The sequence below is a fragment of the Lagenorhynchus albirostris genome, chromosome 13 (assembly GCF_949774975.1).
Source record: "Lagenorhynchus albirostris chromosome 13, mLagAlb1.1, whole genome shotgun sequence".
Taxonomy (NCBI): Eukaryota; Metazoa; Chordata; class Mammalia; order Artiodactyla; family Delphinidae; genus Lagenorhynchus; species Lagenorhynchus albirostris.
The window spans coordinates 15,031,129-15,048,617 of NC_083107.1; the positions used below are offsets into that span (position 1 = coordinate 15,031,129).

The 17,489-nt window shown below is 44.4% G+C and overlaps 1 protein-coding gene across 1 annotated transcript in view; it reads right to left on the reverse strand.

Annotated features, from left to right (window-relative positions):
- Nucleotides 1-223: 223 nt before the first annotated feature.
- Nucleotides 224-17,489, reverse strand: part of DNAH6 (dynein axonemal heavy chain 6) — a 288,178-nt gene continuing 270,912 nt past the window's right edge. The window contains exons 69-75 of the mRNA XM_060170018.1: nt 15,614-15,743; nt 12,793-12,920; nt 8,984-9,169; nt 8,365-8,437; nt 7,413-7,564; nt 3,591-3,813; nt 224-327 (exon numbers count right to left, since the gene is read on the reverse strand). Coding sequence (XP_060026001.1) covers nt 224-327; nt 3,591-3,813; nt 7,413-7,564; nt 8,365-8,437; nt 8,984-9,169; nt 12,793-12,920; nt 15,614-15,743 — 996 coding nt within the window. The remainder of the gene's footprint in view (nt 328-3,590; nt 3,814-7,412; nt 7,565-8,364; nt 8,438-8,983; nt 9,170-12,792; nt 12,921-15,613; nt 15,744-17,489) is intronic.

The following is a 17,489-nucleotide window of genomic DNA, read 5'->3' on the forward strand; positions in this document are numbered from 1 at the left end:
GCGCTGAACTCACTGCTTTCACATCAGAGCTTGAATTACCACCAGAAAGAGAAACTCAAAACACTTTATTTTAGGTTATAAAAGAAATAAAAGCCACACTTGCTACCTTTAAGCCAGATCAGAAGTAAACCTGTTTTGCTCGCATATAAATTACGCAGACTTTTCTCCCCCATCAGGAAAGATCTCTGGCCTGGTTCTTTTTAAGCACAGAGGTGGCACCTTTTCACTCATTTAGTTGGCAGAGCAAAGCCGATCCCTTGGCAATCCAGTAATCTCTGGACCGCTTGGAGGGTAAGAGGATGGTCACCACAAAGTTGGTTGAATGACCTAGTTAAGAATACAGGGAAAAAAGCGTTGTTACTTTAAAGAATAACCCCTTAATACAAAAACCACTGTACTGGGAGTTTACACACCCGGGCTCCAGACCTGACTTTGCCTCTAAAGAAGAAGGGCAAATAGTCCTCTACAGATTTCAGTTTTATGCTGTATAAAATGAAGATGTTAGAACAAATGATCCTTTAGGACCTGTCCAGCTTAGACCTTGTATAACCTTATAAACTATGTTTCAGGTTCTCTGCAGTTTGTTTCAGGGAGCATTGGACTAGGATTGAGGCCTGAGTTTTAATGGGATTCAGGGGATACAATTGGTAGGTTGGGCATCCATCCGTTTGTCCATCTGCTTGTCCATCCATCCATCCATCCATCCTTTGTTCCACCCAGTAGGTAGGCACTGGGGTCCTGAGATGACTCAGTGCAGTCACAGGTATGTCCCTCAGCTCTGGGACATCTGAAGTAAGAGGGCACTTTTACCGTTTCTTCACTGTGTGCCTGGTTGAGGGGGGCCAGGACCAGGTTGAGACGAGGACCTGCCCTCAGGATGGGGGTTGCTGTTTCTGGCCTTCACAGCAAACCCCATCTGTGTGGAGGTCGGGGCAGGTGGTGGTGTCCCCAGCAGAGAATGCCTACATCTCCCCTTTCCTTATCTTTGTACGTCGTTCCCTTGCATGGTGCCTTGGCAGGTGCTGGAATGACATTTTTTAGTACATATGCAGAATGTATATGTATAGTAACCATTAGTTTGAATTGAAATTCAAATAAGGTCCATACCTTGCAACAGTGATGTGTTGTTTAACAGGTAGTTTCCCCTCTGTTCCTTTTGCCACCCCCTTGTAATATATTTGTTGAAACAACCAGGCTATTTCTCCTGTGAGGTTTCCCAGAGTCTGGCTCTTGTTGACAGCATCCCTGTGGTGACTTTACACATGTTCCTCTATTCCTGCAAGGGTGGTTAGATCTAGAGGTGTGATCACATTCAGGGTGTGCACTTCCATCAGGAAACGCCTTGTGTCTGGTTGTCTTTCTTTGTTGGAATGTCAGCAGCAGCTGATAATTATTACTTAGAGCCATTATTTCATTAAGGTTAATAATTTTAAATTTTAGTGATGATTAAGTCTATAGCGTCCATCTGTGATTTAATTTTTGTATGTGCTAGGAGATAAGGATCTAAGTTTGGTATAACCAATTGTCCCAGCATCATTTGTGGAATAATTTCCATCTTCCTGATCAATTTTAAATGATGCTGGTATTATAGGTCAAGTTCCCATACATGCACAGTGTGTTTCTGGGCTCTCTCTCCAGTACATTGGATCTGTTTATAGAATCTTGTGCCAGGGCACCGTCGTTTTAATTACTACCTTTTCTTTGTTCCTTTTCCTGAAAACCACAGAGTTCCTGTTGGAATTTTAGCCAATAATAAGAAGAAAAATGACTCTATTAAAAAATGGGCAAGGGCTTCCCTGGTGGCGCAGTGGTTGAGAGTCCGCCTGCCGATGCAGGGGACACGGGTTCGTGTCCCGGTCCGGGAAGATCCCACATGCCGCGGAGCGGCTGGGCCCGTGAGCCATGGCCGCTGAGCCTGCGCGTCCGGAGCCTGTGCTCCGCAACGGGAGAGGAGGCCCGCGTACCGCAAAAAAAAAAAAAAAAAAAAAAAAAAAACAGTACATGTCCCTACAAAAACTTGTAAATACCATTATTAATTTAAAAAATACCTTTGAACACTTTTTTAGATTTGTCATAGGAGTGGGAGGTCATGTGACATGAATGTCTATTTTAGTTCTATTCTGTACATTACCCTTAGATAACACCCTTTAACTGAATATTTTATTAGAAAAATAAATATCATCAGTATCTATATTCTCCATTCAAATGAGAAAGATTTTTTAGTTCTTTCTTCCTGGCTCCTCTCCCATATTTCTGTCATCTCGAAATTTAGTTCCAAGTTATTATAAATTCATTTTTATGGTCAAACTATTAAAGATTTAACCATGTGTGTGTGTGTGTTTTAAATAGAGGATCAGTGGTGATTAATTTAGAGCCTCTGTATGTCCAAGACGGTCTTTATTACAACTTTTCGTTCAGATGATAATTTGGTTGCACTTGCAATTCTGGTTCAAAGTTGTTTTTCCTCAGCCCTTTGAAGAAGTGTCTCTATTTTTATATGCACTGTGGATAATGAGACATGTCTGAAGTCAATCTGATTCTCATTTTCTGGAATTTTCGTTCCAGTATTAATGCATTTCATCTCTTTGAGAATTTTCTTTATTTCTGATGGTCTTAGGTATCACTCTGATGTATCTAGGTTTCTTTTAAAATTTGTTTATGTGTTCGTTGTATACTTTAAAAATTACCCCTACCACTCTGTGAGATCTCTCAATCTGAGAACTCAACTGTTTCTTCAGTTCTGGGAAATTATCAGCCAGTTTTTCAAATATTACTGCTCTTCCATTTTTTCTCCTTTCTCCTTCCAGATTGCCTACTAGATAAATGTTGGTGATTTTAACTCCTTCCACAGTGTCACTTAAAAAAATTGCATTGTGCTGTCTTTTGAGGGATTTTCTCAGCGCATTCTCTTGTCTCACTCTCTAGCTGTCTGCATTCAATTCTTCAGCTTATCTGTTGATATGGCTTTCTTTTTATCCGGTTCCTTTTTTTCAGGGCTGTATCTCAGTTTCAGGTCTGCTAAGATTTCTCTTTTTGTAGCATGGCATTCCACTTATTTGTTTTAAAATCTCTTTTCTACGCTGAGTCTCAGTGGATTTGATCAGAGATAGATGTGTCTACTCAGTCCATCATTTTTCAATTAGAAGGCACTGCTCAATAAACTACTTTCTGGGACTTCCCTGGTGGCGCAGTGGTTTAGAATTCACCTTCCAGTGAAGGGGATGCGGTTTCGATCCCTGATCGGGGAACTAGATCCCACGTGCATGCCGCAAATAGGAGCCCGCTGGCCACAACTAAGACCCGGCACAACCAAAATAAATAAATAAATTGAAAGACACACACACACAAAATAAACTATTTTCTACTCATCAGACTAATAGAAGCAAGTATTGGCTTTATAATATTAATCTACACTCAGCATTAAAACAAATAGAATTTACAGCATTTATACATTTGTGTGTTATAAGTGGTCTTATTTTAAGCCTGGCTAATTGGTCCAAGATCACCCTTTGTACATTACAGTTCAGCATTTGGACTTTGATGATTGTAGTTTGCATTCGGTCATTATACTGATCTTAGAACATCCTCACCTGTGGTTGAGAGTGTTCCTGCCCGGGCCCCTGTCTTATAAAGTGGGGAGTGGTAGAGTGTTGGGTTTGGCTCATAATTTTGTTGGGGTTCAAAATGCACCACAGGCAGCATTGGATTCATCTGTCCGGGCAGTGCGTCTTCTATCACCATCTCCTCATTGTCCCATCGAGAAGCATCCATGAATATCCCATGGACAAGAACACCATCCTCAGGAGAGGGCAACTGAAAGACACCCAGAAGTTCATAGGTGAGAAGAGGAGGAGGGGTCAGTTTTGTGGGCCACCTCCTAGTCCTACATCCTCACTCAATTCTAAGAACCAATCCAGAGATTCTCTTATCACTCACATTTTGGAGAGGAGAATGCCAAGGCTCCAAAAGGTGAAATAATTTGCTTTTCAGTTTGTCACCAAATCTCATACTTTTCACACTCCCACAGGCTGTCCGGTAGGGGGTACCCCTGGGAAACCCACTGATGGGCTTCAGACTCTGATATCATGACATTAGGATTTTCCCCTTCTCATGGGAAGTGGATGGACAAGAGGGCTGTGATTATCATCTGTTATTTTTAGCAAGGCCTTTCAAAGATCTGGGTGCCGTTCCAGAAGAGAGGTTATATATTGGCAATAATATTTGCAGAGTGCCTATGGAAAGTTTTTTTTTTTTTTTTTATGGGAAGTTTTTTAAGGGTAATTTTGCAGGAAGCGGGACTTCCCTGGTGGTGCAGTGGTTAAGAATCTGCCTGCCAATGCAGGGGACATGGGCTCGATCCCTGGTCCGGGAAGATCCCACATGCCTCGGAGCAACTAAGCCTGCGTGCCACAACTACTGAGCCCGTGTGCCACAAGTACTGAAGCCCGCGTGCCTAGAGCCCGTGCTCCGCAACAAGAGAAGCCACCACAATGAGAAGCACACACACTGCAATGAAGAGTAGCCCCTGCTCGCCACAACTAGAGAAAGCCCACACGCAGCAACTTAGACCCAATGCAGCCAAAAATAAATAAATTAAAAAAAAAAAAAAGAAATTTTGCAGGAGAAAGAGAGACAGAGACAGAGCCCCTGTCCCTCAATGTCCTGTGATTAGATGTCACCACTGGTATACAATTTCTTCCAGTTGTGGGCTTCTGTGTATCCTTCCTCAAACATTGAGTGAATTTGGCCAGTTCTGGGGCCCTAGACCTTTGGATAACTGGAGCTTCACACCTGCAGGCAGAGGACCAAGCTGTGTGGTCATAAGGGATGTGTTTTATAGTGAATAAAAGGATGGTAAGTGCTTTTTGGTTGGACTTTACTACCTAGTGTCCTGTAGTTTGTCCCTCGCGTGCAGCAAGGTAGAGCAAGGCCTTCCTGTTTTGGGGGCTACTCTATATGCTTGTGCAGGTTTGCCTGAGTAGAGGCTGAAACCATCCTGCCATCCACTTGCCAAGCTGTGTGTAGGAGCCGTCTGCACACACACAGAGCGAGTGCCTTTTCCTAAATGGCATAAAGGCGGCAATGGGCTGACAGTGGCCCTGCTGTTTGTAACAGAACTCAAGTCGTCCAACAGTCTCCTGCTGTGTCTTGCAGACGTTTGCTGGGAGGACCAGGAGATGGGCTGACTATACAGTTTGCAGTCTCCACATAAGGCCGGAGGCATTCCCAGGCATCACTGTGGTTCACAGCACATGACCCACGTGGAGATGTGTGTAGACTGGGGCAGGCTGGAGGGACGGAGGCCCCGGTGGTCACTGTAAACATCTGTCCGTCAGAGTCAGTCTATGTGGCACATGGAGCGTGCCGGGCACAGAGCAGGGCCAGCATCCAGGACGGGCTGGATGAGGGCTTTTATGTGGGTGTCGTCCTGCCCTCCTGCAGCCTCAATTAGTCCTGACCTGGGCCTCCGATGCTCTCCTGGCTAAGAAGGGTCTCAAAATAACAAGGAGTGATCTTTCAGTTGATTTCCCCCTACTTTTGCATGCAAATACTTTAGCATCAAAAAAATTTTGATGCTAAAACAAATTCCCTTAAAGACGTAAGCTCTTTCATTGTCATTTTAAGATACAGGCAATTAAGAGGCATGGGGTATTACAGCATTTCATAGAGTAATCCATGAATATGGGATCAATCTCATCTTTGTGTGTTTTTGCTAATCAGAGCAAACACTAGATCAAGCAATCTGAGTGGGTGGATACTGATTAAGTTACCCAGGAACAATTCCTACTAATACCACAATACTTTAAGAAAGGTTTAGTAAAAGCCACTTACCCCATCTACACTGACCGGCTAGTGAACACATTCTTGGCAAAAGCAATCTGGAGCAGATCTTTGATTTCACAGCACACATAGAAAATTACATTAATAAGGCCCACTGGGGTGGACAGGTGCATTGAAGCAGAGGTTTCCCTGCCCCATCAATATCTCAGCACGTTGAAAGTGGGCAGCTCAGATCGGCAGTGGTGGCTCTCACCCCGGCTATATACTGGAATTGCCAGGGGAGCTTTAAAATATAATGATGACTGATATAATTGGGGTGATTCTGACGTAATTGGGTGTGGACTGAGCATCAGATGTTCTTAAAGCTCCATGGGTGATTCTAACCTGCAGTCGAGGTTGAGATATTCTGGAGCAGGGGTTCTGAAACTCAAGCGGGCTAAGAACCCCCTGCAGGACTTGTTAAAATATAGATTTCTGGGTCCCAGCCCAGTTTCTGATTCAATCTGGAATGGGTCCTTGGAATTTACATTTCTTTTTCTTTTTTAAATTGAAGTATAGTTGATTTACAAAGTTGTGTTAGTTTCAGGTATACAGCAGTGATTCAGTTAACATATATATGTCTATGTCTCTCTCTCTCTCTCTCTCTCTCTCTATATATATATATATATATATACACATACATGTATACTTTTTCAGATTCTTTTCCCTTATAGGTTGTTACAAAATATTTAGTATAGTTCCCTGTGCTATACAGTAGGTCCTTGTTGGTTATCTATTTTATATATAGTAGTGTGTATATGTTAATCCCAACCTCCTAATTTATCCCTCCCCCCTTCCCCCTTTGGTAACCATAAGTTTGCTTTCTACATCTGTGGGCCTATTTCTGTTTTGTAAATAAGTTCATTTTTAATAAGTGCCCAGGTGATGCTGATGCTGCTGGTCTGTGGACCACATTTTGAGAACCTCTGCTCTAGAGGGAGTAAACTATGTAAGCAAAGAGTCTGAACTGCTTCCTTAGTGTTGATACATTCCTATTGGTTATGTGATGTAGTTACAGTTATATGATATATGAAGTTAGCATATCAGTTCTGCTAGGAGGCAGCTGAGTGAACGAGGCAGATAAGTTTAGCTTATGATAACAGTTATTTATTGTGGGCTCACTATGTGCTGGTCACATGACACCTGAAGTTTCAGTTACACTGCCCTACATCTCTGAGGTTGGTGGCATGAGCCCCATTTTGCAGATGTGAACACTGAGGTGCAGACATGTTAGTAATTGCTCTTGCAGACACAACTGGGGAGGGAGAAAGTCAGAATTTACTCAGGGCTTCCCAGTGCTGAAACTCTGGTTTTTAACCTCTTGCCATATTGCCTCCACACGAATGAGAAAGTTACTGTAGGCATCTACAGTATTGCTGTAAAATATACTTTTACAGGTCAGACTAATTTAGGCAGTTCTCATCCGGTCACTGCTAATTGGGGAGCTTGTCTTGGGGCTGTGAGTCCCACCCTGCCCTCTCCCACTCCTGCAAATGGAAAGTGGGGGGGTAGGGCAGGGGAGATTGCCTGAGATACTGGATGACAGTGGGACAGAAGCTGCTGTGCTGTAACAACTGTCAGGGGGACAATACCTCCATGTCCATGGGCAGTTCTTGTCCAAACTGCACTGTCTTGGCAGCGTCTATAACTGTGGCTTGATCCCGATAGATAGGAATCATGTTGTACTTGAAACTCAGCTCATCTATAGGCAAATTATATTTCCGAGCATGATTTTGAAGAGTTCCTGTAAATATGAAAGCCAGAAACCTGGGTTACTATTGCCCAAACATGGCCCCCACTCGCCTCAACCAGGATGCTCTAGTGTTAGAGAGCTTCCTCTCCATCCAGAGGACCCAACCATTGACATCTTACTCTGAATTAGTTGGGAGGGGTGGAGCAAAAGCATGTGCGAATTTTGGTCCTGGTTGGGAAGGGAGGGGAGGCCAAGTCTAAAGTGCACCGCTCTGCCAATGAGAGAGACAAGCCCGTGAGGCAGTTTCAGAGCCCAATCTCCCCAACTTTAGCATCTTGCGTAGCTTGTCTTGTATGGGCTGTCTATAGGCTGTTTAGAAGGGACTCAGGATGAGACAGATGAAGGGCTGGGCTCATTAGCATCTAGGAGCGCAGAGACCTTGGTCCCCTCTGGGGTCCTGGGCAGAATCCCTGAGGGCCACTGGAGGGGTAGTAAGAGTATTTTTTAGAGGGAAGGACGCTGCTCAGAGGTGGGGCCAGAGAAGGTGGGGAGCAGGTAGTGCCCTTGAGCATGTGGGGTAGCTGTGTGCATTCACAGGGCAGCAGCATTTGCACTGGTAACCTGAGAGGAGTGGACATTAGGTTGCTGGGGGAACGTCTGCTATTTCTGCCATCCTTTCCCCACCCCAGCAAGCGAGGAAGAGCAGGGCCTTGTTCGGCTGCCTTATAATCAACAACCCCTTGGTTAGGCCATCAGCAGCCATGCCATTTTCAAAGTTCCTAGAAACCTGACACAGCTCATCACACATAATGATCGTTCCTATGGGATTTTTCTAGGGAAAGCACTGGTACCTGTTAGAAATCCTTGAGGAAAGAAGAAACCGGAGATCCAGAAGGACTTAGGCTGTCCTCTTTTGAGCCACAGCTGAAGGAGAAACATTACACCATAATGTACTTTTTTTTTTTTTCTGAGATAGAATTTGTCTTTTAAATCAAAGTCGTATTTTGGAGGGTGTCCAGGAGGCAGAATCTAAACCGGTCCTGAGTTATCACCAGCCCCATTCTTACTGCCTGCCTTGTCCCCCTTCCTCACCCACCAGGCTGACCATAAACCCAGAACCTGGTTATTACAGAAGTTCTAGAAGGGGGAGAGGGCGGCAAGGTCACACCTGACCGTTTGGACCCATGTCAGATTGGTTCTGTACCTCATGGTGAGGTCTCATGAACTAGATCTGAAACTCCAAGGATGGCCTGGAATTAAAATGGACTGTGGGGATAAGGGTCTAGGGCAAACTCTACTATAATCAGCATAAGACTTTCAAACTGATGCTATTCTGGAAGTTTCTGTTTCTTTGGGTTCAGATGATCCCTCGATGGTTGTCAATATTTCAGTTAGCGAGGGCTTCCTAAGAACTTGAGGGTCAACCGTGTCATCAAATTCATCAGACCCCAAAGAAGTGAATTTTCTTACGTCCACAAATGCAGTCCTCAGAATAAGGTCTTTGACCCACGATCCTAGTGGCTTCAGGGATGGGTAGGCTGTGTTGGACCACAGAGAGGGAACCTGGTTGTTGAGGAAACTGTTATACACTTTTTCCATTTCTTCAGACATCACCACCAATCCAGCAATGGCTTTGTTGAGCGTATCTAGAGAGGTCTGAAAGAATAAAAAGGGGTTGGTGCCCTTCACAGATGTAATTATCAGGTGGGAATGAAACTTGTTCATGGTAGCAGGTGTTGCCTTACGCTCAAGGACCTGCTTGCTGGGTTCCATCCTCTCTGTAAACTATGTGCTGGGCCAGACGCTCCAATCTTTCATGCATTTTTTTACATGTGACCAGAGGGGTGTAAGACCTTGTAGTGGAGGTGATTCAGGCATAATAGCAGGATCCAGTGAAGCGAAGAAGGGAAGGTGGAGAGATGGCCCCCAAGTATGTTGAGAAAAGCCATCATCCAGCTCTCGTCCAGGCCAAAGGAAGAATGGGCCTAATGATTAGTGATTTGGGAACCATGGACAGGGGGATGAGGACGTGGGAAGTACCTCTAACTCTGCCCAGGGGGAGCCTGCGGCCCCAGGAGTTATAGCAGAAAGGGGAGATTCTTAGATGAGACCAATCTTTCAGCTGATTCCAGAGAGCCTCCTTATACTGGAAACACTTTTTTTTTTGCGATACGCGGGCCTCTCACTGTTGTGGCCTCTCCCGTTGCGGAGCACAGGCTCCAGACGCGCAGGCTCAGCGGCCATGGCTCACGGGCCCAGCCGCTCCGTGGCATATGGGATCTTCCCGGACCGGGGCACGAACCCGTGTCCCCTGCATCGGCAGGCGGACTCTCAACCACTGCGCCACCAGGGAAGCCCCTGGAAACACTTTTTAAAGGTATGTCCCTTATCCTCCCCTCATCTCAAAAAAAGACAGAGGCCGGCAGTAGTCCTGGGAGATGCTGGACCCACAGCAGCCATGGGAAGTTCAGGGTTATATCCGCCACCTGGCTAAAGGTAAAGGCAAGCCATATAGATTTGTATGGGTTCCAGTTTTGTGACAACTACTACCATACATGGGGAAGATATTACAGGAAGATGTTAGAGACCAAACTTATGTTGATTAAAAAACTAAGTCCTAGGACCACATGCAGATAGTTCTAGAGACGGGCGACATGTGACAAGACAGGTCTAGTCATCCTTCCATTCCTTCATGGAGTTATTCCCCTCCTCCCAACTCTTTTCACAAGAGGCAGTGATAGAAGAGAGGAGTGTTAAGTAGGATCTGAGGAACCATTTGCAGCAGAGCTCAGGAAAAAGGACCTCAGCCAGAGCCCAAACAACCCTCCACCTTAGACACCAAAAATGGAAAGAGGTAGCAGAAGACTTATCTAAGATTCATGGAGAACACTTAAGTCAGGGAGCTGCAGAGGCCAGGCTGCTAGTGCCTTCCAAAACAGCGTAGACAGAGGTCACATTGCGGCCAGTTCTCTCAGAGGAGGCAGCTAACATGTAGTCATGTCCAGCGGCAAGAGCGCACATCAGAATGTTCTCCCTTATGGCTAGCGGCCTTGTCTCTCCCAGGACTTGCCCTGTCTCACAGTTCTGTAACCGTCTGGAGGAGAGTGAGCTCACCAAGATTGCAGCCCGAGGCCCCTGAGGCTCCCGCCCTCCCCTGGCCTTTCTTATCACTACCACTGTGAGGCCTTGCTGTTTGCTGGGGGAGGTGAAAGGGAGGCTGGGACAGAGCCAGGGCAAGGCAGGACAGGGCAGGTGCCAGGATGAGGGAGATCTCTGGTGCAGGCCCAGCATACAGTGGTGGCCACCACCCCTCCCTCCAATGGGAGTGCTTGGCTCTGACTCCTGATTGCCTTGCAGGCTGCTTCTCCCAGGGCTCCTATCTCTTCTACTTGTTTTTAGGTGAGTACTGCCATTAGTGGTGGACACTGTTGTTTGACCAGAAGAAGTGACCGCTTTGTTCCTGAGAGCCACATTCGTTCACTTGCATGTTCAAATATTCATGGAAGATTTAGGACGTGTCAGGCACTGGGGAAACAGAGATGACTTATATACTAGTCTCCTTCTCTTCAAGTTCATTGTCTACTGGGGGAGCCATACTCATGGAGGAGTTATTACAAAACAAGGTGGTACATTGTACGCAAAAACAGTGATGGACACAGACACCTCAAGTGATGGAGCCCTGAGGAGGGGGTCCCTGTCATCTGGTGGTGGAGGGAAGGGCTGGTGTTCCAGGAAGACTTTATGAGGAAGTGACATTTGGACTTGTCCATCTTTAAGTGGGTGAAAGGCCATACATGATGTGGAAGATGTCAGAGATGAGCAGCAGCCATCTCCTCTTCCTCCTCCAAACAACAGTATCCTCCTAGTTTTATCTGGGCACAGAGCAATCCAATACAGATATTGGGACTACATTTCCCAGCCACCCTTGCAGCTGGGGTGTTGCCATGTGACCAAGCTTTGGCTAAAGGGATATAAGAAAAAATGATGTATGCAACTTCTGGGCTACATTTTTACGAGGAAGCTGCTCTCCCTCAGCTCTCTTTCCCCTGCCCCAGTGGCTGGCAAAAGGGGACAGTTGGAATGGCCACCTTAGTCTCAGAGATGGAAGCTACCTGTTGAGACTGGAAGAGCCAGCTCTCCAGCTGAGATCCTTGGATGAGCTCACAAGGCAAGATTAACTACCTGTCCTAGACAGAGCTTTGTCTGGGCTCTTAACTGAGAGAGCGGTGAATTTCTCTCCTGTTTTGGCCACTGTATTTGGGGATCTTTATCACAGCAGCTTCACCTATACCCTGATTCATTCAATGTAGAAGGTAATAAGCTCTGACCTGACTACCTGGCCTGCTGACACTGGTTTACCTAACCAGATGCCATAGGCCCAAGGTGATGACGTATTCAGCTGACCCAGTGGCCCCCTAACTCACAAGCCTGGGTGTTGCCAGACGACCAGAAACATTTGGAGACTTTCCTTTCCTAATACGGAAGAGACGGTCTTTAAAAGATCTACCCTAGCTGCCGTTCCCAATCTTATCACTCAGCCTTGATTCTGTGCTAGGTATTTGGTTCCCTGCTTGGCAGTAGAACTTTTCCTGTTACTGTTCAATATTTGGTCTCTAATAGTTTCCCTTATTAAAGTTATGCACAGAGACAACAGGAAGTCCTGTAGCCATCATTACAAAGTCAATGCCGTTCAGAAAGTATTCCTGAGCATAAGGCAAAGGTCTAAATAGTTCTTCTTAAATTTTAGTTGCACTGACATCATCTGGGGGAGTTTATTTAAAATTCATATCCCCAGGAATTCCTCAAGGAATCCTAACTCCGTAGGTCTGAAGTGGAATCAGGGAATCTACATTTGAACCTCAGCACAGTGGACCCTAATTTAGGTGTTTTGTGGCCTCAATTTAAGAAACTCTGGTTGTCATAGTCTTCATAAAGACTATGATATTAAAAGCAAACTAGCCATCAGGAACAAGCACTGAATCTCTCTTAACTGAGTGCTTAGGTCCCTGGTCAAATTCCTAATGAGTCAATGGTAATTCTAAGGGTGCAAGTTAGGATAATGAAGGGTTTGTAAGGCCACATAGTCACTAGGCCATTATTAGAGCTAGGGAACACAGACTAGAGGAGGGTGAATTCAGGTTTAGACAAGTTGGGCTTGAAGGGTTGTTAGCATATCCAGATGGAAATGTTGAAGTGATGGGAATGGAAACTTCACATTGTTATACACTCTGCACAAAGCTTTGATACCCAATAGCAAGGATGGCAGTGAGCGTGCATACATGTATGAGCCTCAGCAGATTGTTAAACCGGTCCACTTCCTGTCCAAGAACAGTGGTCAAGGAGTTAAGGCGTCCGTGAGGATCCTTGACAAAAAGGCTCTCGGAAGCGTTCTCCATCTCCAGAGTTTCTGAAACACACATGGCTGATTCGTCAGATCAATGATTGTTGATTTCTCTCCTTATCTCATTGCTATTGGAATGCACTGATCTTAACCTTTCTTAAAGCCAACTTCTCTTGTCCCTGGGGCCTAGGCTGAACGGGAGTCAGGCCGCTCGGACTTCAGTGGCAAGTGCTACCTGGTAGACAAGGGACATCCCTGAGACCAGAGGTACCAGGGGTCCTGAGTCGTCTCCTCTGCCTCGTGTGTATGCGGCATATGTAAGCCTCGCTCTTCCCTACACACCCGTGTTGCATCTAGGAGAGGAGGGGTTGGGGCCAGGACACCCCTGGAGAGAGGAGAGAGACAGCATTTATCCCAGGTTACTGAGTGTTGTTCAAAGGGACTGACTGGATTGTGAAATAGGTCCATGTTTCAAGCTGGATCGAAAACTGTGCTCTTCTTTTTCCCTACAATCCACCCAGTGGAGGCTCATATAAGCTCTAAAAAATGAAGGGACTGCATTTTCCTTACATAGATGAGTAAAGTGCGAGAAAACAAGTGGCTCTGAGATATGTACATCAATTTCCTCTTAACCATTCACATTTTGGCTGCCGTAGAAAAATCACACAGCAGTGTGGGTAAGGGCAAGCTCTTGGGTCCACAGGGCTGCGGTTACATGCCTACACTCTTCTCCTTTTGTCAGTCCCCTCGGGCTATTCGGAACCTCAGTTCTCTTGTTGAGCCAGTTGCACCCCTGCCCCTCAGTCTCAGCAGATGGCATGGCTTATCATTTCACAGTAAAAGTACAAACTTTATGAAGCATGGAGAGAAAAACCTCCTAGGTGTCAATGGAACTCTATGAAACAAGTATACTAACTTTCCATCCATCATCCATCCATCCAGCCATCCAGCCATCCAGCCAGCCAGCCATCCACCTTCATCCCTTTTTCCACCCAGTCCTCCATCTTATGTTTATTAAAAATGCTTCCTAAAATAACTCAGTTGCTTCAATATCAACGTAACTCTACACCCAAGAAGAGAGTCTTTTGAGGGGCTACTTTAGGAGGAATATAACTGACTTCTGAGGTCACACAGGTCCTTTCTTTTCCGGGGGCCTTAATAGTATTGGCAAGACTTAGTCTGTGTTACTGTGATGTAATAAGAAATATGTATTTTGGTTTGTGTCCCCAGCTTCTGGCCAGAGCTCCTAAAACTCTTATAATTTCCTCATTGATAAGAGTGATGGGAGCATCATTTCTATAATTGTTGGTTTCTGACCCCAACTCCTGAAATAGCTCCTGAGTGATGAAGGTGAAAGGAACACCTTTTGTTATTGATAACAAGCCCCTTTCAACCACACCTGAGTTAATGTTAATGAGATGACTCTTGGACCACCCCTAAAGATGAGGGGCTGGTTGTCAGGGGAAATAACCATGTGATTAGAGAGTTGGAACTTCTAGCTCTACTCTCTGACCTCCTGGGAGAGGGGAGGGGCTGGAGGTTAAGTTAATCACTAAAGGCCAGTGACTTAATCAATCATGTCTACGTAATGAAACTTCCATAAAGACCTAACTGAAGGGGTTTGGAGAGCTTCTGGGTTGGTGAATGCATCATGTGCCAGGAAGGACTAAACCTCCTGCCCTTGGGACTCTTCTGGACCTTGCCTTATGTACTTCTTTATCTTGCTGTTTATCCTTATCCTTTAGTATATCATATTAAGTAATCTGGTAAATGTAAATAACCACTTCCCTGAGTTCTGTGAGTTGTTCTAGAAAATTACTGAATCCCAGAAGGGGGTTGTGGGAATCCTCGATTTATGGCTGGTTGGTCAGAAGTACAGGTCACACCCTGGGGACTTGTTGGCATCTGAAGTGGGGACAGTCTTGTGGGACTGAGCCCTTAAACCGTGGGGTCTGTGCCCACTCTGGATAAAGTCATAACTGAATTGTAGGACACCCAGCTGGTGTCCAGAGAGTAACTGGCATCAAGTGTATGGGTTCCCCCTACATTAAGCAGAGTATTGTGAATAGAGACAGAAACACAGTTTACTTTTACAGTCACTAGTTTTTTTTTTATGCCTCATCTTTTTTTTCCCCTATAATGACATTTCCAACCATGAACAGTATATGAAGACATCTAAATCTACAGTCACTCTAAGAAAAGTGTGAAAGTGGATCTGTGATGATTCAGGAAGATTCCCTAACTCACCAGAAAACAAAGTGAAATAATCTAGCCACCTCTCCTGTTGGAGAAAAAAAAAAAAAAATGAAATGGATTCCAGAGCAGGGCTGTCCAATAGAATATTTTATGATGATGGAAATATTCTCCATTTGCATTGTTCAGTATGGCAGCACTTAAAATGTGGCTAGTGCAACTGAGGAAATGAATTTTAAATTTAATTTAAAGTTGAAGTAACCACATGTGGCTAACGGCTACTGTCTCGGACAGTACAAGTCTAGAGATGTTAGAAAACTCAGGAAAAAGTCTGGTTAAAGTTACATTGAGCTAGAAACCAACTTGTTCCTCATGCTTCTGGCAGTTAAGATGTCAAGGTGCTATAGGCTTCTCGTCTATAAGTGGAGAGCTCTACGTCAGAAGAGCTCTCTATGTAAAGAAAAAATCTGCATAATAAGCAGATTTGGACACCTGCCTATCACTCAGCTTTCGGAGTTTATTCCTAAAAGTCCCATTGTACATGTATGCTAGGAATTACGTACTACCTGGAACTCTGGTCCGGACAGAAGCAACGAGTTCTTGGACAATCTCATCATTGCTCTTTCCCTCTCCACCAGAAGATGACCTCGGCTGAACCTCAAGTATGGTGTTGATTAAAGTGTTGGTCTCCTTGTACTGTAATGGTGAGAAGAGACAGAACAGTGAAGAACCAAATTCTCAAAAAAATAATTTTTCACACATAGTTTATTAGAGAAATAATGGCAGTGGCCAAAACCAAGGAAATTTTATTTTATTTATTTATTTATTTTTTGCGGTACGCAGGCCTCTCACTGTTGTGGCCTCTCCCGTTGCGGAGCACAGGCTCCGGACGCACAGGCTCAGCGGCCATGGCTCACGGGCCCAGCCACTCCGCGGCATGTGGGATCTTCCCGGACTGGGGCATGAACCCGTGTCCCCTGCATCGGCAGGCGGACTCTCAACCACTGTGCCACCAGGGAAGCCCAGAAATTTTATTTTTTATATTGAAGATATAGTTGGTAAAATGTGCTCATTGGAAATGATAGTGTTTAGCTCTCAGTGTTATAGTTGAACATTTTTGGTTGAACAACAATGTGAATTTACTAAATGTCATTGAACTGTATACTTAAAATGGTTAAAATGATAAATTTCATGTTACATGTGTTTTACCACAGTAAAAAATGGTTAAACAATTTTTGGCTAATTATTTAAAAGGCAGTTATGAAAGTGAGGAAGAAATAATGAGAATTCAGTTTTAGAACATACTTTTATTTAAATAACATTTTCTCAAGGGAACCCTTCTACACTGTTGGTGGGAGTGTAAGTTGGTGTTGCCCCTGTGGAAAACAGTGTGGAGGTTCCTCAGAAAACTAAAAAGAGAATTACCATATGATCCAGCAAACCCACTCCTGGGCATATATCCAGACAAAACTATAATTCAAAAAGATACACGCACCCCTATGTTCATAGCAGCATTATTCACAAGAGCCAAGACATGAAAACAACCTAAATGTCCATTGACAAATGAATGGATAAAGAAGATGTGGTACATATATACAGTGGAATACTACTCAGCCATAAAAAAGAATGAAATAATGCCATTTGCAGCAACATGGATGCAACTAGAGATTATCATACTAAGTGAAGTAAGTCAGAAAGAGAAAGACAAATACCACATGATATCACTTATATGTGGAATCTAAAATATGGCACAAATGAAACTATCTACAAAACACAGAGACTCACAGACATAGAGAGCAGAGGGAGTGGGGGGTGGGGGAGGGAAGGCTGGGAGTTTGGGATTAGCAGATGTAAACTATTATATATACGATGGATAAACATTGGATAAAAATGGATGGATAAACAAGGTCCTACTGTATAGCTCAGGGAACTAGATTCAATATCCTGTGATAAACCATAATGCAAAAGAATATAAAAAAAAGAATGTCTCTATGTGTGTAACTGAGTCACTCTGCTGTACAGCACAGATGGGCACAACATTGTAGATTAGCTACACTTCAATAAAAAAAATAACGTTTTCTCATTTAGAAAAGTATTATGGGGAATTCCCTGGCGGTCCAGTGGTTAGGACTCCACGCTTTCACTGCCGAGGGCGTGGGTTCAATCCCTGGTTGGGGAACTAAGATCCTGCATGCCATGGGGTGCAGCCAAAGAAAAAAAAAATAGAGTGGTAGAATTTAGAAAAGTATTATAGCTTATTATTGAAAATTTAGAAAACACAGAAAAGTATAAAGAAAAATTATTCATGATCTTGCTTTTCAGAGATATTTATAACTTTAGTTTACCTCCCCCACCCCCTGGACATTTTCTGTATATATGTGCATATAGTTTTAAATATTGAACCCATACAATTTATGTAGTATTTATTCTTTTTCAATTTCA